At 36.9% G+C, this 22975-nt stretch overlaps 1 protein-coding gene across 3 annotated transcripts in view; it reads right to left on the minus strand.

Moving 5' to 3' along the window:
• PPP2R3A (protein phosphatase 2 regulatory subunit B''alpha) overlaps nt 1-22975 on the minus strand; it is a 210498-nt gene that overhangs the window by 64339 nt on the left and 123184 nt on the right. For all 3 annotated transcript variants that reach the window (XM_059920276.1, XM_059920277.1, XM_059920278.1), the window contains 5 exons: nt 17784-17858; nt 11495-11581; nt 7648-7804; nt 2659-2707; nt 1799-1888 (listed from right to left, as the gene is read on the minus strand). In XM_059920276.1, coding sequence (XP_059776259.1) covers nt 1799-1888; nt 2659-2707; nt 7648-7804; nt 11495-11581; nt 17784-17858 — 458 coding nt within the window. The remainder of the gene's footprint in view (nt 1-1798; nt 1889-2658; nt 2708-7647; nt 7805-11494; nt 11582-17783; nt 17859-22975) is intronic.

Here is a 22975-nt window from a genome sequence, read left to right on the forward strand (position 1 = left end):
CTTAAAAAATTAATCCAGCAGAAATGAGCAAAAAACATGAAAAGGCAAGTCACCTAAGATGAAATAAAAATGGCCAAAAATGTATGAAAAAATTCAGCCTTGGGACTTCCCTGGTGGCACAGTGGTTAAGAATCCTGCTGCTAATTCAGAGGACATGGGTTCAATCCCCAGTGTGGGAAGATCCCATGTTGCTTAGAGCAACTAAGCCTGTGTGCTGCAACTACTGAGCCCATGTGCTGCAACTACTGAAGCCCGCGTTCTCTAGGGCCCACGTGCCACAACTACTGAGCCATCGTGCTGCAACTACTGAAGCCCGCGCACCCTAGGGCCTGTGCGCTGCAACTACTGAGCCTGCGTGCTGCAACTACTGAAGCCCACGTGCCTAGAGCCCATGCTCTGCAACAAGAGAAGCCGTCACAATGAGAAGCCTGCACAGTGCAACAAAGAGTAGCCCCCGCTCACCACAACTAGAGAAAGCCCGCATGCAGCAACGAAGACCCAAAGCAGCCAAAAAAAAAAAAAAATTCAGTATGTCTTAAAAAAAAAATTCAGCCTCACTAGCAATCAAAGAAATGCAAAAAAGATAATACTGAATTCTTATCAAATTCGAAAATATTTTTAAGAGGAAGATACCTAGTGTGAATAAGGGTTATAGGAAATATGCTCAATACTTTGTTGATAAAGGTATAAAATGATACAGTTTTTCTGAAAATCAATTTAATAGTTTTTATAAATGCTCTTAAAAATGTCTACACCCTTTAACCTAGCAATTCCTTTCCTGGGGAATTTATTTTAAGGAAAAATATAGTGGATGTTACAACTATTTAGCTAAAACTACTATAGGATATTAGGAGGTAACATTCCAAAGGATTAAATCTAATCCTATGGAATTAATTAACCTACATGTCCAAAGAGTATGTAAAACTTTATATGAAAAAGACTGTACAACACATACCAATTTTTAAGTGTCTTTTTCTGAGTGTTAGAATTATCAGTATTAAAATTTATTTTCTTCTGCTTTAGCCACGTTTTCTAAGTTGTCTACGATGAACAACAAATTACTATCTTTGAAATGGACAACATGCTGCCCATGAAATAGATTAGCTTTATTTCCATTTCAATGATTTCCAAACCATATATCCAACATTTAGATAACTTTCTGAACTAACATGCAGACAGCTGAGTCAGTAATACCAGCAAGCAGCATCAGGGACTGCAGACTCTCCCTCCCTTGGTACTGAGCAGAAGCTATGTGCAGGACACTGTGTTACATAAGCTAGGAATAAAAAGAAGAGAAGGACACAAAAATCTATGTCCCTCTCTTCTTTTTATTCCTAGCTTGTGTAACACAGTGTTACAGAGGTGTAAGAAACAGATGGATAAACTCACAGCGACAAATCAAGGTATGCCAAGGAAAGGGAGAGATGATTCTAACCGGGAGAATGAGGGCGTGTTCTCATATACTAGTCATCCACAATTTGCTCTTCTTTCCTCTCCAATTTACTACTGAACAAGGAAGATCATGAAACAACTAAAATCCACAGTATCTATCCCCATATTCCATATAAATGCTTAATATCCTTCAGGGCCAGCTCACATGTCACTTCACCTTTGTTTCCAGGGGTAAGAGCACTTCTCTTGATACATTGTGGCTGTGCATTCAGTCTGAGGGCAGAGACTAAATCAAACCCATCTTGGCACCCCTAGTTGAGCTGGCATTCACTAGGTATACATCATGAATTTTTCAAGCTTTGCTCATGTGTTTAACATCTTGGCAAAGGAAACTCAGAAGTCATACCTGGTGGGGTTCCTTTTGTCTTCCTCAGAAATCAAAAACCAAACAAAATCTGCATAGCTCATTCTTCCCTCCTTCTGTACTGTTTTTCCCCTGAAGAAAACACATGGTTATAAAGTTTCCTGAGTAATTACTCAGATAAATTTAGTACTATGAGAGACTAAGAAATAAAGTAACATTTCTTTGGAAATTAAGTTAAAAATAAATAGAATGCTGGAAACCTCACAAAGGGCAACCCCTTCCACTGCCTATCTTATTTTCAAATGCCTAGAGAATGAAATCAGAAAGCATTTGCAGATATGAAGAAAGAAATCTGGTTTCTAATTTGAATACAAATAATCAGCAGGTTAAATACTGTTACCTGTATTTAGATAAAGGACTAATGCCCATATATTAAAGAATTACCGCCATCTTGTATGAAGCCACAACTGCATGTTTTGTAGGGTATTATCTGACCTACAGCACTGACAAATCATGCAGGAAGCCTTACTAAAATGACATTGTTGGGCTTCCCTGGTGGCGCAGTGGTTGAGAATCTGCCTGCCAATGCAGGGGACACGGGTTCGAGCCCTGGTCTGGGAAGATCCCACATGCCACGGAGCAACTGGGCCTGTGAGCCACAACTGCTGAGCCTGCGCGTCTGGAGCCTGTGCTCCGCAACAAGAGAGGCCGCGATAGTGAGAGGCCCGCGCACCGCGATGAAGAGTGGCCCCCACTTGCCGCAACTAGAGAAAGCCCTCGCACAGAAACGAAGACCTAACACAGCCAAAAATAAATAAATAAATAAAGTTATAAAAAAAAAAAAATGACATTGTTAAAGTATTACTTGCAGTTCATTTTAAAACTCAGATGCTTTTTCTTACCTTGTTACTGCCCCAGAGAATATCCTTTCAATAATCCTGTTTGATGAAGCTAAATGTAAATAAAAAGTACAAAGCTAGTTAAAACATGCTCCAAAAGGCAATATTTTTGGCAAATTTATTTTCAATTAGCCACAAGCTAAAACTTAATAATCTTCCATGATGAGAATATGAGTAGTTAAATTTTTACTTATGTATAATTGATACTTTCTGAAAGTAGGAATTTGAGATGGCTTAATCAATCAATCATTTAAAAAAGAACAGGCAAATGGATGTGCCTGACAGCTGGGATATATTAATATAGTTGAGCGTCGAATTGATTCTGAATATCCTGACAACTAAGACAAAAATGTACAAAATTTGTATTGATTTTGTTATCTAATGAGACAAGACAACTTCTCCCCTAAAACAAGACAGATTTTATCCTAGCATTAAATTCAAGGGGGGGAACTGATTGTTGGGGAATTTGAGTAAAACAATGGAGAACTGTTTTTCAGGTAGAATTTTATAGAAGATACCAAAACATACCACAAATACTTTTCTTATATTCTCATCCTATAAAAATCCAGGATATAACATGATATAACATACAATTTTTAAATAAATTCCATCAGTAAGTTTTATTCAGAGGGACGATTATATCTTAAGATAGTATGTTGCTTTTCATGATAGATCCTAGGTAATCTATATCAGTGTACCTCATTGTGAGTTCAAAGTAACCAAAAGCATTAGTTAAAAAAAAGGAGATAACAGTGGATCTCAGACCTATGGATGTAGTGAGGATAGGAATCTGTTCTTTCAACAAGTGCCCCAGGCAATGGCATGCACACTAAAACTTCAGAACTAGTGATGAGATCATTAGAGTTAGCAGCTACCAGCTCTAACTCTTCTGCACAGCGTTAGGTACAGTCAACATAAAGGTTAATTAATTTGGTTGAAGAATGTTGAGAATATGAGTGTCAGCGCTGCCATTCCTGGCCACATACCAAAGGTTGAATAAGGGCCCCCTAGAGTTTGTTGAGCACTGGTTTATGGGGTTAATAATTTGAAAATAAGAGGAAATAGAACAAAACAGGGCTATATAGGAAAGGCAATGGTATTTAATTCTGAAGCTAAAGTCTTTCTGAGAGTCTTTCTTTAGAGTTAGAAGGTTTAAGCTCCTAAAACTTAAGATCATGTTGTCCCATTAAGGACAGATTAGTGGGTGGGCAATTACACAGAGTTTCAGTGGCTCCTGCATTATGCAGGCCTAGATGCCTGCTTTTCTGGACTTCATTCCTTTAATATGCCTCTAATGAGTTAGTCTATGTGTATATACAATATTTTAGGGCTTAATGAGAACTATGGTTATACCAGCCAGAGAGGGCGCTTTAGAGCCCACAGGGTTTTGTATGACCTCTGGAGACCAGATCACGTTATACAGATGATCTGGCCACTGGTAATTAGAAGGTGCATAGCTAATAAGGTTGGCCTGATACCCCTATAAATATCTCCATCTTTATGCTATTCTTGTAATAGGAAGGTATGACTATAGTCATACCTCAGAGATACTGTGGGTTCAGTTCCAGGCCACCTCAATAAAGTGAATATCACAATAAGGTGAGTCACATGAATTTTTTGGTTTCCCACTGCATATGAGTTATGTTTATTCTATACTATAGTCTATTAAGTGTGCAACAGCATTATGTCTTAAAAAATCAATACATATAACTTAATTAAAAATACTTTATTGCTAAAAAATGCTAACCATCATCTGAGCCTTCAGCAAACTGTAATCTCTTTGCTGGCGGAGGGTCTTGCCTCGATGTCGATGGCTGCTGACTGATCAGGGTGCTGGCTGCTGAAGGTTGGGGTGACTGTGGCAATTTCTTAAAATAAGACGACAATGAAATCTGCCACATAGATCGACTCTTCCTTTCACAAATGATTTCTCTGTTACATGCAGTGCTGTTTGATAGCATTTTACCCACAGCGGAAGTTCTTTCAAAATTGGAGACAATCCTCTCAAACCTTGCTGCTGCTTTATCAACTAAGTTTATATAATATTCTAAATTTTTTGTTGTCATTTCAACAATCTTCACAGCATCTTTACCAGGAGTAGATTCCGTCTCCAGAAACTGCCCTCTTTGCTCATCCATGAGCAGCAACTCCTCGTCTGTTAGTTTTATCATGGGATTGCAGCAAGTCAGTCACATCTTCAGGCTCCTCTTCTAATTCTAGTTCTCTGGCTGTTTCTACCACATCTGCAGTTACTTCCTCCACTGAAGTCTTGAACCCCTCAAAGACATCCATGAGGATTGGAATCAACTTCTTCCAAACTCCTGTTCATGTTGATATTTTGACCTCTTCCCATGAATCATGAATGTTCTTAATGGCATCTAGAATGGTGATCCTTTACAGTAGGTTTTCAATGGACTTTGCCCAGATCCATCAAAGGAATCATTACCTATGGTAGCTATAGTCTTATGAAACGTATTTCTTGAGTAAGACTTGAAAGTTGAAACTACTCTTTGATCCATGGGCTGCAGAATGGATGTTGTGTCAGCAGGCATGTAAACAACATTAATCTCATTGTACATCTCCATCAGAGCTCTTGGGTGACCAGATGCATTGTCAATCAGGGTCATATTTTGAAAGGAGTCTTTTTTTCCTGAGCAGTAGGTCTCAACAGTGGGCTTAAAATATTTAGAAAACCATGTTGTAATCAGATGTGCTGTCATCCAGGGTTTGTTGTTCCATTTGTAAAGCACAGGCAGAAGAGATTTAGCATAATTCTTAAGGGCTCTAGGATTTTTGGAATGGTAAATGAGTGCTGGCTTCAACTTAAAGTCACCACCTGAATTGCATTAGCCCCTAACAAGAGAGTCAGCCTGTCCTTTGACGCTTTGAAGCCAGGCACTGACTTCTCCTCTCTAGCTATGAAAGTCCTAGATGGCTTTTTCTTCCAATAGAAAGCTGTTTCATCTACATTGAACATCTGATGTTTAGTGTAGCCACCTTCATTATCTTAGCTAGATCTTCTGGATAACTTGCTGCTTCACCTTGTACTTTCGTATTATAGAGACAGCTTCTTTCCTTAAACCTCATGAATCAACCTCTGCTAGCTTCAAACTTTTCTCCGGAAGCTCCCTTACCTCTCTCAGCCTTCACAGAATTGAAGAGAGTTAGGGCCTTGCTCTGGATTAGGCTCTGGCTTAAGGGAATGTTGTAGCTGGTGTGGTCTTCTATCCTGACTACTAAAACTTTCTACATATCAGCAAACAAGGCGGTTTCACTTTTTTTTTTTTTTTTCTTAACCACATCATGCAGCTTGTGGGATCTTAGTTCCCCAACCAGGGATTGAACCTGGGCAGTGAAAGCACCAAGTCCTAACCATTAGACAGCCAGGGAATTCCCAGTTTCACTTTCTTATTCATGTGTTCACTGGAATAGCACTTTTAATTTCCTTCAAGAACTTTTCCTTCACATTCATTCACTACTTGGCTAGCTGTTGGCACAAGAGGCCTAGCTTTCAGCCTGTCCTGGCTTTCAACGTGCCTTCCCCTCTAAGCTTTCTAGCTTTTGATTTAAAGTGAGAGATGTGCCACTCTCCCTTTCACCTGGACACTTAGAGGCCATTGTAAGGCTATTAATTTGTCTAATTTCAATATTGTTGTGTCTCAGGGAATATGGAGGCCCGAGGAGAGGGAGGGAGATGGGGAAACACTTGGTCGGTAGAGTACTTAGAACACAAACAACAGTTATCTATTAAGCTTGCTGTCATACAGGTGTGGTTCATGGTCCCCCAAAACTATTACAATAGTAACATCAAAGATCACTGACCACAGATCACCATAAAAAATATAACGATAATGAAAATGTTTTGAAATATTGTGAGAATTACCAAAATGTGACACAGAGACATGAAGTGAACAAATACTGCTGGAAAAATGGCACCGATAGACTTGCTCAATGCAGAGCTGCCCCAAACATTCAATTTGTAAAAAATGCTCTATCTGCAAAGTGCAATAAAGCAAAGTGTAATAAAATGAGGTACATCTGTACTTGAAGAAGGAAGGATACAATACTAAAATGCTTGTTTATCAAATAAGTACAATTTAGTATTTCCTCTTGATGCCTGGTTGGCACCTGAGTTTTGTGAGCTAGAGCTCTGTTTCTTAAAATGGAAAGTTCTATGAAAACTGACATATAGAATGAAACTTTTCTTAAGATGTATACTACTAGTCACAGATATACCAAATATCAGAAGCAAAATTCTAAGTATTTATTTAAGATTTGTACTTTGCTACATCTAAAAGGCTAAGGGCTTATTTAAAAAATCCACAGTGTCTGAGAAGACATTTAAGAACAGAACAGGGACAATCTTATGAGAGAAGAATGAATCAGTGTATCTTGGTGCTTGGTTAAGAATATTAAATCAGCAGGAAACAGGTTCTAAGTTTACTACTGATCAAAATGAAGTAAGAAGGGTAATATCATGTAATATGTAATTTTTTGTTTTCTGACAAAAGAAAGCACACAAAATTCACCTGCAGAGAAAATACCTTTTCTAGAACTAAATTCCAGAAAAGGTTTTATGAATCCTTGAATACACTGGCAAGTTAGAAACATCATTTTCATCCTTGGTTGTTTATAAATACTGTAAAATGAGAATTTATAAAGGCGTATATACATTCTCTTTCAAATAAACTTTACATAGAAGTGGTTCCTATTCAGTTCATCATCAGAAAATAAGCATCACTATAAAGACTCACCCATTCATCAAAACTAAGACTCTAATTTCTTACTTACCTCCAAACCCCTTCTCCTAAACCTGGTTTCTAAATAAAAAATTAGTATCTTCACTCATTTCTACTTAAAAATTCTTGGCCCTTTCAAGACGACTTGATTAGATACAGAATTTAAGAAACGGGAACTCCCCATAACGAGTGAGCACAATTTAACTGTTGCCTTCTTCAAAATAGTAAAGTCAACATCCATAGAAACACTCACCCTGGTCATTGTATCGAGACAGATCGGCCTGGCTGATGTAGAGGTCATGATCACTATCTAGTTCCCAGAATTTACAATAAATAACATAGAAGTGTTCATAGGAGAAATAATCTGTGATTTGGTTTATATCTTCCTCTTCTTCCAAAAGCGCTAGAGTCTGAAATGGTATGAATAGAAGGATTAATTTATTTTAAAAATACGAAGACTCAGCTTTAGCCATTATATAGATTCTAGTTAATTTTTATTCTAAACTGAATTAAAAATTTTGGTTTTGGTACCAAACCAGGAAATTTAGTAGGCAACCTCATCCTACCTTTTAATCAGTTGATCAACCTATAAGCATTTACGTGCTCTGTAATATTCTTAGCAAAGACTTAGATGCTACAGAGGATTTAAAAGCAGGGAAGGGGAAGAGCTATCACCAAGGGTACTGCAGCCTATCAGAGGTCCCCAGACTAGCGAGCACAGAACAATCAGACAACAGACTTTTAATTACATGGCCATAAACTCACATTGCTTTTAACTTTTCAAAGTTATGAAGACTGATCTTCTATCTATTCTGTTATGAAGAGTGGGCATCCACATGCAGGGTTTGGTTTTGTAACGGCATCAAGTTTACCATAAAGGTGACTTATTTATACCGTTGTGATAGTGTGGGATAGCCTGGCATAAAAGGCATGGAGGGTGGAGCTGCAGGGCCCTGAGCTGGAAATAAGCCTGGGTCTCCCCTGACTCACTGTGTGCCCCTAGGGAAGACACCAGGCACACTGATTTGTAAGCCCAGAATTCTTGTAATAAGCCAAATTATCATATAAGTGGGCAGATAAATGAAGATGTTTTTAGAAAGAGTCAGAAAAAAGATAAACCATAAGGAAACTTAGGAAATGGAAAAAACAAAGTGAGATGACAGAAATAAGACCAATATCTGGTCACAGTCACAACAAAGGTAAATGAGCTAAATCTCCCTATTAAAAGACTTTCAGAGAATAAAACCCAAACCCAAAAAGCAGATTTAGGTATATGCTGTCCATCAGAGAGAAGTCCGAAGTAAAATTTAAGAGGAAGGTTAAAACATGTACTAGCTAAATCTTAAAAAGAAAATGAAATGGAATTTTGGATTTCCAGTATTCACATTTTAGAAAATAATTTTTATCAAAGTAATACACTTGTATTATGAAATAGTCATCTTTCTTGTAATGTTTTTCACCTTGAATTCCAAATTATGGTAAAGGCCACTCAATGAAAGATTTTGCAGCCAGTAAAAATTATAAGGTCTATATAGAAACAAAGGAAAATCATGACATGGTAAGTGCAAAATACAGGATATAAGATTGTACACATTAAGAACTATATTAAATTCTAAAATCCAAATATGCATATGAATGAGACTAGACGAACACATACAAGAATATTAGTTTAGTTAGGGTGGTAAAATATGCTTTTTCTTCTGTTTTCCAAACTTGCTTGTAATGTTTTTTTTATAAAATGCTCTTTAATGTGTATAAAGCAGAATATGTACAATAAAACAAATATCTTGAGAAGCAGGGAGCTCTCATTTTCATCTACTAGACTGTCATAAAATGAAAAAAATGAATAACTTCTGCTGTTGGTGAGTATGTAAATTTAAGTATGAACTAGTGCAGGCGTTTAGTAGGGTAACTTGGCAGGATCTATCAAATTAAAAATGCACATGCCACCTGATCCAGGATTTTCCCTCCAGTACTCTATTTTAGAGAAATTCTTACTCATATACACACAAGAGGAAAGTATAAGGATGTTCACTGCATTATTGTAATAGGGAGATAATGAAAGCGACTTGAACATCTTCAGTAGAGAAGTATGTAATTACAGTACAGCCATGCCACAGATTACACAATAGTTAAAAGAATGAGATAGATTTATACGAATGGAAATGAAAAAACATCAAGACATACTGTTAAGTTAAAAAGTTAACAGAATAATAAGTATGGTCTCACATATTAAAAAAAATTCAAAAAAGCAGCCACACAGAATAAAACTATATACTCCACACATACAATATGTACTCCACACACACACACACACACACACACACACACACACACACACACACACACACACAGATACACACACACATATACAGAGGAATAAAACCACAGATAATATGGGTTCCCTCTGGTAAAGGGAGTGAAATGGCAGGGTGAAGAGATAGTGACTTCTGCTTATTATTCTATATATGTTTATGTTATTTGAATATTTTATGAGCATACCTTCATGTACTAAGAGGAAGACTAAGGAGAGGGGTAGGGGAGAAAATAGAGGGACGCAGAACACTTGAGTTCTATTTCCAGTTCAGCCACTTATTTTGCTGTGTGATCGTATCCAACTCATTCAACCATATGAATTTTATCATCAGTAAAAAAATATGGATTATAATAATGATCTAGAAATACAAACTCTAATGTGCTTCAGGAATGTGAGGGATTATTATCATTTTTAAAAAATTAATTTATTTTTGGCTGCATTGGGTCTTTGTTGCTGCACGTGGGCTTTCTCTAGTTGTGGGTAGTGGGGGCTACTCTTTGTTGCAGCGCGTGGGCTTCTCTTGCTGCGGAACACAGACTCTAGGTGTGCGGGCTTCAGTAGTTGTGGCTCACGGGGCTCTAGAGCGCAGGCTCAGTAGTTGTGGTGCACGGGCTCAGTTGCTCTGTGGCATGTGGGATACTCCCGGACCAGGGCTCAAACCCGTGTACCCTGCATTGGCAGGCAGATTCTTAACCACTGTGCCACCAGGGAAGCCCCTATCATTCTTAAGGTGTAAGGCCTTTTTAATGGAATTCTTGCCATCTCAACCCATACCACATTACCTCTTGAGAGCCCAGGCAGACACCAGGTATTCAGTAAATATTAATAATGACCGTGATGATGACTTTTCATTTATTAGAATAAAAAGCGTTTGCGTATTTATTATGGATTGCTAATTTTGCCAAGTCTTCATTACTTTGTCTGTCCCAGATGAAGATGGGAAAAAACAGAGTGTAAATAAGGTTGTATTATTTGCTTAAGCTTCACTTAGTATGATTTATTTAAAATAAAATATTTCATTTCCTTTCCAGTGTGACCAATTCTACTTTCTTTAGGTTAACAGAAGAGCTTGAACAATCAGGCATGAAGATTGCCTCGGTTAAAGGCTCCCACTAGTGGTCAATACTTTCTCATTTGGTAAAATAAATAAAATAATTGAATGAAATGCATTCTTTCTTAAAAGGAATTTTTAGTATTTTTCTCTAGCAGGAGATGGATATAGAGTCACTGCTAAAAGGAACAAGTTGAAATTCCTCCATTTCTTTTGCAAGGCTCTTCCCAACCTGGCCCTGTCTCACCCCTCAGGCCTCATCACTTGTCACTCTCCTTGGAGCCTGTGGCCACTTAAGACTGTTCTGCAGTTCCTGAACGGGACACTTTCATGCTTCTGGGCCTTTGCTTATGCTTCGTCCTCTACCTGGAATCCCCTTTTCTTTTGATTTCTTTATCTTGGTAAACTCCTGATATCTCTAAGGTCAAGATCACATGCCAGTCCTACTGTGAAGCCTTCACTGCATGTTTATGATACACTTCTGTGGAATTTTTCAAGTCAGGTGTGGCTGTCTGTTCCCTTTTCTCTTTTGCTCCACAGTGCATGCCCTGATGCGAAAATCTCTTGTTATTCATCTTTGTTCCCCCAACACATTCCAGGTATCTGATAACTGCTTAATGACTGAAAGTAGTGACAGGGCTTTGCACATAATAAGCACTCAAATATTTGTTAAATGAAGTAAGATTATTATTTAAATTGCTCCTTATATATGAATTTCAATGAGAGGCATACTTGCAAAAAGTTGCTTTTTCTTATCTCTGTTGCAGTAATTTTTCCACTCCAAGATCTGTTGACTGTGTAGAATACTCTCTGAATAACCTGGTTCCAAAAGGAAAACAAAACCAAATAAAAACATTAAAGATATCTATTACTTTATCAAAGGCCATCTTATGAACATTCTTTGAACTAAGCTAAGTTTTGGCCTTTTGATTATATCAAGTGTAATTTCTAGTAAAAATTAATACTATATTAAAAAAAGTCTACATCCATACAGTTTGCATCTGCCCTTATAATTCTAAGAATAAAAAAATTCTTTGCTCACAAGTCTGCATTTCCCAGGTGCCTACATGTCACTTTCATTTTTACCTCTCATATAGTGATTCAAGTAGTGCTTATTAGGCTAGATGTTTCTGGAAGGCATATGAGGTGGGAAATCTGCACTGGGGTGGCTTAACAATTACTGGGTCAGAAGAATGGCTGCCAACATGGTATGATTCAAGAGGACATATTCTGGTTATCCTTTTCCATTGGAGTTTTGAAGACTTCTGAACTCTCTCTGGAAACTCAGATACATCTGGGATAATTTATATCCCAAGTCCTTATTTAGGCACGAACAGTTTTGTTACTAACTAGTGTTTTATTAAGTTTAACAAAGGTGAAACTCTGGAGAAGACCCTGGACAAGATGGGAGAGAAGGAGGATGGGTAGCAAAGGTGTCTGAAATTGAAAATGTATGTGCTGTTGTGTAGGGGACGACTGGAGAAGGAAGACAGGCTGCAATCCTGGGGATAGGAGGCCACAGTGCATTCTTAACAATTTTACCTGGGGTTATTCCCACCCATTTAATTTGCACTTGACCTATTAAGGTTTTTTTTCTTTTTTTTTCTTTTCTTCTTTGAAAGGAAGCAAGGGTGAGAAGAGCAATTAAGCAGCTTTTTTGGTACTTTGGCTTTAGTTTTGATTATCTAATGATATGGAAATCCTGTATCCTTGGTGGTTTTTATCATAGAAGAGGTTAGATCCCTTTTTTAGGCTATTTTTAGTGCAAGAAGAACAAAAAAGAGAAGACATTTGGACATCTATCCTAAGAGTAGGCCTAATGAGGAACCAAACCACTATTCTGTTTCTGGATTCTTTATCAAAGAGAGTGATTCCCAAAAATAACAGGAAAAAACTAGCCTCAGGATGAAGGTCCAGACTTCTGCTGCCCAGCATTCCTCACCCCATCTCTGCTACCAGTGCTAACTCCTCCTGATCCTTCAGAATCTAGCTCAGTTACCAACTCCATAGGAAGCCCCAGCACAGGGACTTGGGTAGAGATGTCTGTCCTCTGTGCTCCTGATGTCACCTGAGTCTCCTTCGGTCATCCTGTGGTTATATTCTAAACACAGGTACACCTGATTGTCATCACCTCCAAATTCTAAGGAACCTGATCTCTTTTCACTTGCATCCCAGTGCCTGATATGTTGATCAGGTGGTCAATAATTGCATGATAATTTTAAGAACTGAGGTATAATTAACATACATTATATTAGTTTTTGGTGTACAACATAATGATTTGATATTTGTATATATTGTGAAATAATCGCCACAATAAGTCTAGTGAACATCCGTTTCCACAGTTACAGAATTTTTCTTTCTTGTGATGAGAACTTTTAAGATTTACTTTCTTAGTAACTTTCAAATATTCAGTACAGTATTATGAACTACAGTCACCATGCTGTAAATTACATCCCCATGACTAATTTATTTTACAACTGGAAGTTTATACCTTTTGATTCCCTTCACCCATTTTGCCCTCTCCTCACGCCCTGCCTCTGGCAGCTCCCAATCTGTTCTCTGTGTTTGTGAGCCTTCTTTTTTTTTTTTTTTTTAAAGATTTATATCCTACAGTATTTGTCTTTCTCTGACTTATTTCACTTAGCATAATGCCCTCAAGGTCCATCCATGGTGTTGCAAATGGCAAGATTTCACTCTTTTTTTATGGCTGAGCAATATTCCATTGTATTCCACATCTTCTTTATCCATTCATCTGTGGATGAACACTTAGGTTGTTTCCATTTATTGGCTATTGTAAATAATGACACAGTAACACAGGGGTGCATGTATCTTTTCAAGTTACTGTTTCCGTTTCCTTTGGATAAATACCCAGAAGCGGAATTGCTGGATCATACAGTAATTCTATTTTAATTTTTTTGAGGAACCTCCATTGGCTGCACCAATTTACATTCCCACCAAGAATGCACATGGGTTCCCTTTTTTCCACATCCTTGTTATTTCTTGTCTTTTTGATGATAGCCATTCTAACAAGTGTGAGGTGATATCTCACTTTAGTTTTGATTTGAATTTCCCTGATTAGTAATGTTGAACATCTTTTCATGTACCTGTTGGCCATCTGTATATCTTCTTTGGAAAATTGCTTGATAAATTAATGAGATTGGAAAGCTATGTAACAAAGAGTTTCATGTTATATTTGTGATAGAGGCATATGGGTTGGATTCATAGCTAATTGAATAAATCTATCCAGAGTTCTGAACAGCAGATGGATGCTAACCTAGGAAAGTTCTCTAATTAATATTTTACATAAAATCAGTACTGTTGTCTATTATTTATAGATAGATTGCATATAAGATGTACAGGAAATATAAAATAGGGGACTGTATACAAAATTATTGTGAAAGATACTACTAACGTAGTTGTGTTTACTCTTGAGGAAAAAATAAGACTACAGTATAGATGTAACCATGATCTGAATGGTTATCAGGTGGAAGAAGAAGTTGATTTGTTTTGTACTACATCAGAGGGTAGAACTAGAACTGGAACTACTAGAATTACTGGATAGAAATGCCCTTACTGGTTAGAAATGCTTCAATGTAAACAAGAGTTTCCTAACATTAGCCTTATGAAGCAATGGGTTGTATGAAGTAGTGAGGTTTCTTCTCACCACAATTATTTAGGCAGAAGCACACAGGATTCCCGTGTTAGGTGGGAGCTGGGACTAGCTGGTGTCTACAACTTCTCTACTGGCCCCAGTCACTCAGACTCTGAGTGAGGTGCTTCAGGGCAGAGAATGTGTTTTACTCAACACTGTATTTTTAGCACTAGCTTCACAAAAGTTCCTATAAAAAAGATGGAGGATTTTAGGCCAGAAATTATATATATGAAAATAAAAATTAAGAATATCTTTTATCATAGTTCCATGTCTTCGCTCTCAAGTTAAAGTCAATTTTAATACATATTATTACACCAAACTTTTCTTTGTTGCGCATTATTAGACTTTTGTCCTTATTTCTTGATTTTGAATGTAAATTTATCTTGAAGTCTAAGTTTCCTGTCTATCTAAATTTTGTATTTATATACCCCTCAAATATTTTATATTACTTATGGAGGTACTATATAACACTTAAAATTATAAAACTTTAATCTGTAATTTTATTTTATTCTTTTCTTCATCTTTTGTTCTTTTGACAGAATTTTTAAAATTCATAAACATTTTGAATGTTAAGTAATTTCCTATTTTTTAGCTTCTGCTAACCTACTTGTTTCATACTGTAGTAAAATGTACCTGTATTCCATTTTTCCATAGCCTAAATCTCCTTATTCAGTGGCCCCTTACATCAGCACATTTATTGGTTTCCACACAACTGATTCAGCATTTTAGCTTATCGAGGTAGGGGTACCATCTAGTGGTGAGAGCATGTAACTGCTGGTTCTACATTAATTACAGTTGTTTTTTTCCCCCTAACTTTTTTGGTCTACCAGTTTTAGGTTTTTAAAAAGAAATTAACCAAAAATTTAAAAATATCAAACAAAATGTAAAAATTAATAATAGTAAGAATAACTGTTTACTATCAGTGAGAGACATGAAATTTGATAATTTTTCACCAAGGGATCTCTAGTCAACTTGACAATTTGAATCATAAGTCAGTTCTTTTTCTTTATATCTATTGAATTGGAAACCTCTAATTCACAATTAGAGGTCACCAGGAATAGAAGTATGTGTTTGGTGGTTCTGTCAGAGTTTTTGATAAGCAGATCAAACGCAGACACAGAAATTACAGAGAGATTGCTCTTTGTGGATGACTTTAATGCAGATGAACAACTCAATGCTGGAAGCCTGGCTCTTCTATTAGGCAGTGTGCGTGTGTGTGTGTGTGTGTGTGTGTGTGTGTGTGTATGTGTGTGAATGGGTTCCTGATCCACTCTAGTTACTATGGCTCTGAAAAGTATTTCTTCATGGTCTCCTGCAGAACTTGGACTTAAACAAAACTATCTAATAAAAATGATTTCTTTCTCTGTCAAGAGGAAACGTTCTCAAGGGGAAAGAGTTAAGCTATTAGTGATGAGCAGTTTCCACCAGTTTAGCCATTTTAGGAAATATCACTACCTTGTCCTCAACAATGAAAATCCTGACATTTCAGCCTGGAGTGATAGATTCAGGCCAATCAAGACACTGAATACACCACTAAGACACCATCTGAGCAAGCCACAGAAATATCTTTACTGCCAGCACCAATATCACAAAAAAGTATTTTCAATCTTATCACTTATTTTAAAACCTCACATGAGTACCTCTTTCCTCAAAAGTCATCATATGCCAGTAAGGATAAGCAGAGTCTTATTCACTGGCAATTTCTTTGCATGGTATGCAAACCTGCAAACTCAAGGGCTACAATTTGCTGGTATTTCCAATTCTCATTTTCATTCGATATCAAGAGGCTTATTTCTCACTTGCCAACTCTTCTCTGGAAATAAAGGAGAACGTGGAGTGACTCTGGGTATAATCTCTTATTTAGGTAGTGATGTCCTTTTTTGCTATATGTAAATTTGGTGTTCTGCCTTTCCATTCTAAAACAGCTGACAAAATAGTTAACTAAACAAATAAAAAAGTCTTTTCCTGTAGCATAGGTTTTCAGTGATAAATGGAAAATAAAAGTTGCCTAACTTTTCTTCATTGTATATGTGCCACACATAAGCTAATATTTGAGTCATACACAGTGTGAGCAGTTTCTTCCAACTGTAAAGTGAAATAACTGAATAACTCTACCATGCAAACAAAATATGTTAATTGTCCTATACTGTATGCCACTGAGATTATATATTCAATAGGGTCATATGATAAATTAATTTTGCTTTTTTTGAGATATCTGTCATTAATTCTGAGGCTGACCTTTGTAAGTTTCTTGGCAATACTGTTATCTTTGCCATGAGCAGGGTAGAGAATGACACTTCTCTAATTTGGTTACTTCTATGCCATTAGCAACAAAATTAATTTCATACTAGAAAGCTTATTTTATATTTTTTTATAGAAAAATTCACTGTACTCTGAAATAATGTAAAACTTCCAGTGATAGTAGAGTGTTATGGTTAACAGGCAAAAATAACTTCTGAGATAGTCTTGGATGACAGTGACATCTTATGGTTCAAATAAAGTCTTATAAAGTTTTATGACAGAAGAGAACCAATGTAAAAGCAAATAATGAAGTTCCTACAGTAGGAAAAGAATAGTAGTATTCTGTAACTCAACAGAAACCAACAAATCCATAGCCAACAAAAAGTGCCCGAAGAATGAGAAGGCCTTCCTCAGAGGAGACTGCCCTATTTACCAGGGGATCAGAGCCAGAGGCAGGGATCATCTCCCCCAGGTATGGCTGTGAATGTGAGGTGTGCCCTGAGGTTGGTTCATCTGTGGAGTTCTCCCAAAGATAATCTGGAAGCTAGGGCAGAGAATGCCTGGTGTGGCTGCAGTGTGAGTTGTAGGCCTGTGTGCTCTCACTCATACTGCATGCCCTGCCTGTGACTGATCAAATGAGGCTGTGCATGAGAAATATGGAATGAGAACACCCCACAAAATAGGAGATTGTGATCATGTTATTTTAAATTCTTACACGATTTGTTTTCTGATTACACACAATCTATTTTTCATTATCATTTCAGTTCTAACTTTGAGGTACTATAGATACATCTTTTTTTGGAAAAGGCTGTTGAAAATTCTTTTCAGTATTATTTGCAAATGCTAAAGATCAACTCGGTATCAATATTAATGATACAGCAAAAGGTATACCTCACAATACCAGACAGAATGAGCATATCACTTAAATTTTATATACAAGAGACCTCTTAAGCTCTGGACACATATAAGAAGGCAAATAGATAGAAGTAGTTAATTCAATTTTACTTCCTTCCATTTAAAATAATCATTATAGCCCATTTTGCGTAAAGATCTGAAAGCCCGGATTCTAGATAATGACAAAAAGGAGACTTATAGAGTTAAATTAAGACAAAAAGGGACTCGGCCTACCGTGGTGATGTAGCGGGAGTGGAATTCTGGAGCATCTTTCAGGAACGTGAGGCCAGGATGCGTATCTACCACATCCTGAAAAAGAACAAAACCAAACTAAATTAACAAACATACCAAAAATACCCCCAAGACACCTACAGAATTTTTTTCCCTCTTGTAGAATACTTGCCAGTTGAGCAAACTTGCTGTTTCAGAATATTGAACAATGTACTTAAAATGTAATTAGTACTTTATTAAATTCAAATATTTCACAAGCATACTTATGTGTGTTTTTGATATGCACAGTATATGGCAACAAAAAGTTAAAATTTTAATTTAGCAATATTTGGTGATTTATGAATCAAATGTCTTACAGGTACATACTATAATTCTAACATGCATGTCCGGGAAATTCATCCCACAGATCTTGGTAGGGATTGCTAAGTGAAATTTACACAGAAAGGATGATAGACACAAGCCCACTAGAACGATTCTTTCTCAAACTACAGACACGGGAAATTTTTGGAAAAAAAAATAGCCTTGTAGCCAAATAGCTTTAAATCTATGTTAAGTTGTATGAACCAGCTTATGTTCATCAAAATAACTATGTTGACAAATTTGTTTTCCAATTTAGGATTTTATTTATTTTAAAATCTGATATTTTGTTCTCATGGAAGACTATTAGAATATTAAATTCTTGAAATACTGTTTTTATTTTCTAATTAGGTTTTAAAAGCACTTTGAATGAGCCTAGAGAACCTAATGGAGATAATTACTGTTAATTTAATAACCAGAGGCAACAGCAATGCTAACATAGATATAATCTATTAATTGGCTAGTCATGAATGGACAGACATCAGTTATATCGCTTTCCTTTGTTTCTTCAGAGCAGTTAGCTATTCATACCTACCAATACAGTCTAAAACCAATGGACCTAACTATTTCTTTAAATTTTATTTGGAAATAATTTTAGACTTACAGAAAATTGCAAAAATTTTATAGAGAGATTTCCTACATCTTTCTCCCAGCTTCCCATAATGGTAACAACTTACAAACCATAGTACAATTATCAAAACTAGGAAATGAACATTGATGTAATACTAACCTACAGACCTTATTCAAAAATTTCCAGCTTTTCCCCTAATACGTTTTTTCTGTTCCAGGATCCTAACTGCATTAGTTCTTGTGTCTCATTGGTCTCTCCCAATCTGTGGCAGTTCTTCAGTCTTTCCTTTTATTTCATGATTCTGACACTTTATGAGTTCTGGTTATTCTGTAGAATGTCTCTCAATGTGGCATTGTCTGGTATTTCCTCATCATTAAAGTTACACACTTTTAATGGGTATACCACAGAAGTGATGTTGTGTCCTTTTCAGTCTTACAAGGAGTCTGTGATGCTGATATGTCTTACAACTTGTGTTAATTTTTGAACACACTTGGTTAAAGTGGTAACTGCTGGGTTGCCACCATAAATTTATTATTACCCCTTAATAACTGATAAATATCATGGGGGAGATACTTTATGACTCTGCCAATATCCTGTTTCTCTGCAAACTTGTGCCCACAGATTTCAGCAGCCATTGATGGAAACTGATTGTGGCATTTATATAGTGGTGTTTACCTTATTTATTTATTTACTTATTTAACATCTTTATTGGAGTATAATTGCTTTACAATGGTGTGTTAGTTTCTGCTTTATAACAAAGTGAATCAGCTATACATAAACATATATCCCCGTATCTCTTCCCTCTTGCATCTTCCTCCCACCCTCCCTATCCCACCCCTCTAGGTGGTCACAAAGCACCGAGCTGATCTCCCTGTGCTATGCAGCTGCTTCCCACTAGCTATTTTACATTTGGTAGTATATATAAGTCCATGCCACTCTCTCACTTCATCCCAGCTTACCCTTCCCCCTCCCAGTGTCCTCAAGTCCATTCTATACATCTGCATCTTTATTCCTGTCCTGCCCCTAGGTTCTTCAGAACCATTTTTTTTTTTAAGATTCCATATATATGTGTTAGCATACGGTATTTGTTTTTCTCTTTCTGACTTACTTCAGCCTGTATGACAGACTCTAGGTCCATCCACCTCACTACAAATAACTCAGTTTCATTACTTTTTATGGCTGAGTAATATTCCATTGTATATATGTGCCACATCTTCTTTATCCATTCAGCTGTTGATGGACACTTAGGTTGCTTCCATGTCCTGGCTATTGTAAATAGTGCTGCAATGAACATTGTGGTACATGACTCTTTTTGAATTATGGTTTTCTCAGGGTATATGCCCAGTAGTGGGACTGCTGGGTCGTATGGTAGTTAAATTTTTATTTTTTTAAGGAACCTCCATACTGTTCTCCATAGTGGCTGTATCAATTTACATTTCCACCAACAGTGCAAGAGGATTCCCTTTTCTCCACACCCTCTCCAGCATTTATTGTTTGTAGATTTTTTGATGATGGCCATTCTGACTGGTGGTGTGAGGTGATACCTCATTGTAGTTTTGATTTGCATTTCTCTAATGATTAGTGACGTGGCGCATTCTTTCATGTGTCTGTTGGCAAGCTGTATATCTTCTTTGGAGAAATGTCTATTTAGGTCTTCTGCCCATTTCTGGATTGGGTTGTTTGTTTTTTTGATATTAAGCTGCATGAGCTACTTGTAAATTTTGGAGATGAATCTTTTGTCAGTTGCTCCATTTGCAAATATTTTCTCCCATTCTGAGAGTTGTCTTTTCATCTTGTTTATGGTATCCTTTGCTGTGCAAAAGCTTTTAAGTTTCACTAGGTCCCATTTGTTTACTTTTGTTTTTATTTCCATTTCTCTAGGAGGTGGGTCAAAAAGGATCTTGCTGTGATTTATGTCATAGAGTGTTCTGCCTATGTTTTCCTCTAAGAGTTTTATAGTGTCTAGCCTTACATTTAGGTCTTTAATCCATTTTGAGTTTCTTTTTGTGTATGGTGTTAGGGAGTGCTCTAATTTCATTCTTTTACATGTAGCTGTCCAGTTTTCCCAGCACCACTTACTGAAGAAGCTGTCTTTCCTCCATTGTATATTCTTGCTTCCTTTATCAAAAATAAGGTGACCATACGTGCGTGGGTTTGTCTCTGGGCTTTCTATCCTGTTCCATTGACCTGTATTTCTGTTTTTGTGCCAGTATCATACTGTCTTCATTACTGTAGCTTTGTAGTATAGTCTGAAGTCAGGGAGCCTGATACCTCCAGCTCCATTTTTCTTTCTAAGGATTGCTTTGGCTATTCGGGGTCTTTTGTGTTTCCAGAGAAATTGTAAAATTTTTTGTTCTAGTTCTGTGAAAAATGCCAGTGGTAGTTTGATAGGGATTGCATTGAATCTGCAGATTGCTTTGGGTAGTAGAGTCATTTTCACAATGTTGATTCTTCCAATCTAAGAACATGGTATACCTCTCCATCTGTTTCTATCATCTTTAATTTCTTTCATCAGTGTCTTATAGTTTTCTGCATACAGGTCTTTTGTCTCCTTAGGTAGATTTATTCCTGGGTATTTTATTCTTTTTGTTGCAATGGTAAATGGGAGTGTTTCCTTAATTTCTCTTTCAAATTTTTCATCATTAGCATATAGGAATGCAAGAGACTTCTGTGCATTAATTTTGTATCCTGCTACTTTACCAAATTCATTGATTAGCTCTAGTAGTTTTCTGGTAGCATTCTCTATGTACAGTATCATGTCATCTACAAACAGTGACAGCTTTACTTCTTCTTTTCCGATTTGGATTCCTTTTATTTCTTTTTCTTCTCTGATTGCTGTGGCTAACACTTCCAACACTATGTTGAATAATAGTGGTGAGAGTGGGCAACCTTGTCTTGTTCCTGATCTTAGAGGAAATGCTTTCAGTTTTTAACCATTGAGGACAATGCTGGCTGTGGGTTTGTCATATATGGCCTTCATTATGTTGAGATAAGTTCCCTCTATGCCTACTTTCTGGAGGGTTTTTATCATAAATGGGTGTTGAATTTTGTCGAAAGCTTTTTCTGCATCAATTGAGATGATCATATGGTTTTTATTCTTCAATTTGTTAATATGGTGTGTCACATTGATTGATGTGCACATACTGAAGAATTCTTGCATTCCTGGGATAAACCCCACTTGGTCATGGTGTATGATCCTTTTAATGTGCTGTTGGATTCGGTTTGGTAGTATCTTGTTGAGGATTTTTGCATCTGTGTTCATCAGTGATATTGGCCTGTAGTTTTCTTTCTTTGTGACATCTTTGTCTGGTTTTGGTATCAGGGCAATGGTGGCCTCGTAGAATGAGTTGGGAAGTGTTCTACCTCTGTTATATTTTGGAAGAGTTTGAGAAGGATAGGTGTTAGTTCATCTCTAAATGTCTGATAGAAATCGCCTGTGAAGCCAATTGGTCCTGGGCTTTTGTTTGTTGGAATTTTTTTTTTTAAACATCTTTATTGAAGTATAATTGCTTTACAATGGTGTGTTAGTTTCTGCTTTATAACAAAGTGAATCAGTTATACACATACATATGTTCCCATATCTCTTCCCTCTTGCATCTCCCTCCCTCCCACCCTCCCTATCCCACCCCTCTAGGTGGTCACAAAGCACCGAGCTGATCTCCCTGTGCTATGCAGCTGCTTCCCACTAGCTATCTATTTTACATTTGGTAGTGTATATATGTCCATGACACTCTCTCACCCTGTCACAACTTACCCCTCCCCCTCCCCATATCCTTAAGTCCATTCTCTAGTAGGTCTGTGTCTTTATTCCCGTCTTGCCACTAGGTTCTTCATGACCTTTTCTTCCCCCCTTAGATTCCATATATATGTGTTAGCATACTGTATTTGTTTTTCTCTTTCTGACTTACTTCACTCTGTATGACAGAATCTAACTCCATCCACCTCATTACAAATACCTCCATTTCATTTCTTTTTATGGCTGAGTAATATTCCATTGTATATATGTGCCACATCTTCTTTATCCATTCATCTGATGATGGACACTTAGGTTGCTTCCATGTCCTGGCTAGTGTAAATAGAGCTGCAATGAACATTTTGGTACATGACTCTTTTTGAATTATGGTTTTCTCAGGGTATATGCCCAGTAGTGGGATTGCTGGGTTGTATGGTAGTTCTATTTTTAGTTTTTTAAGGAACCTCCATACTGTTCTCCATAGTGGTTGTATCAATTTACATTCCCACCAACAGTGCAAGAGTGTTCCCTTTT

Source organism: Balaenoptera ricei, chromosome 4 (assembly GCF_028023285.1).
Source record: "Balaenoptera ricei isolate mBalRic1 chromosome 4, mBalRic1.hap2, whole genome shotgun sequence".
NCBI lineage: Eukaryota > Metazoa > Chordata > Mammalia > Artiodactyla > Balaenopteridae > Balaenoptera > Balaenoptera ricei.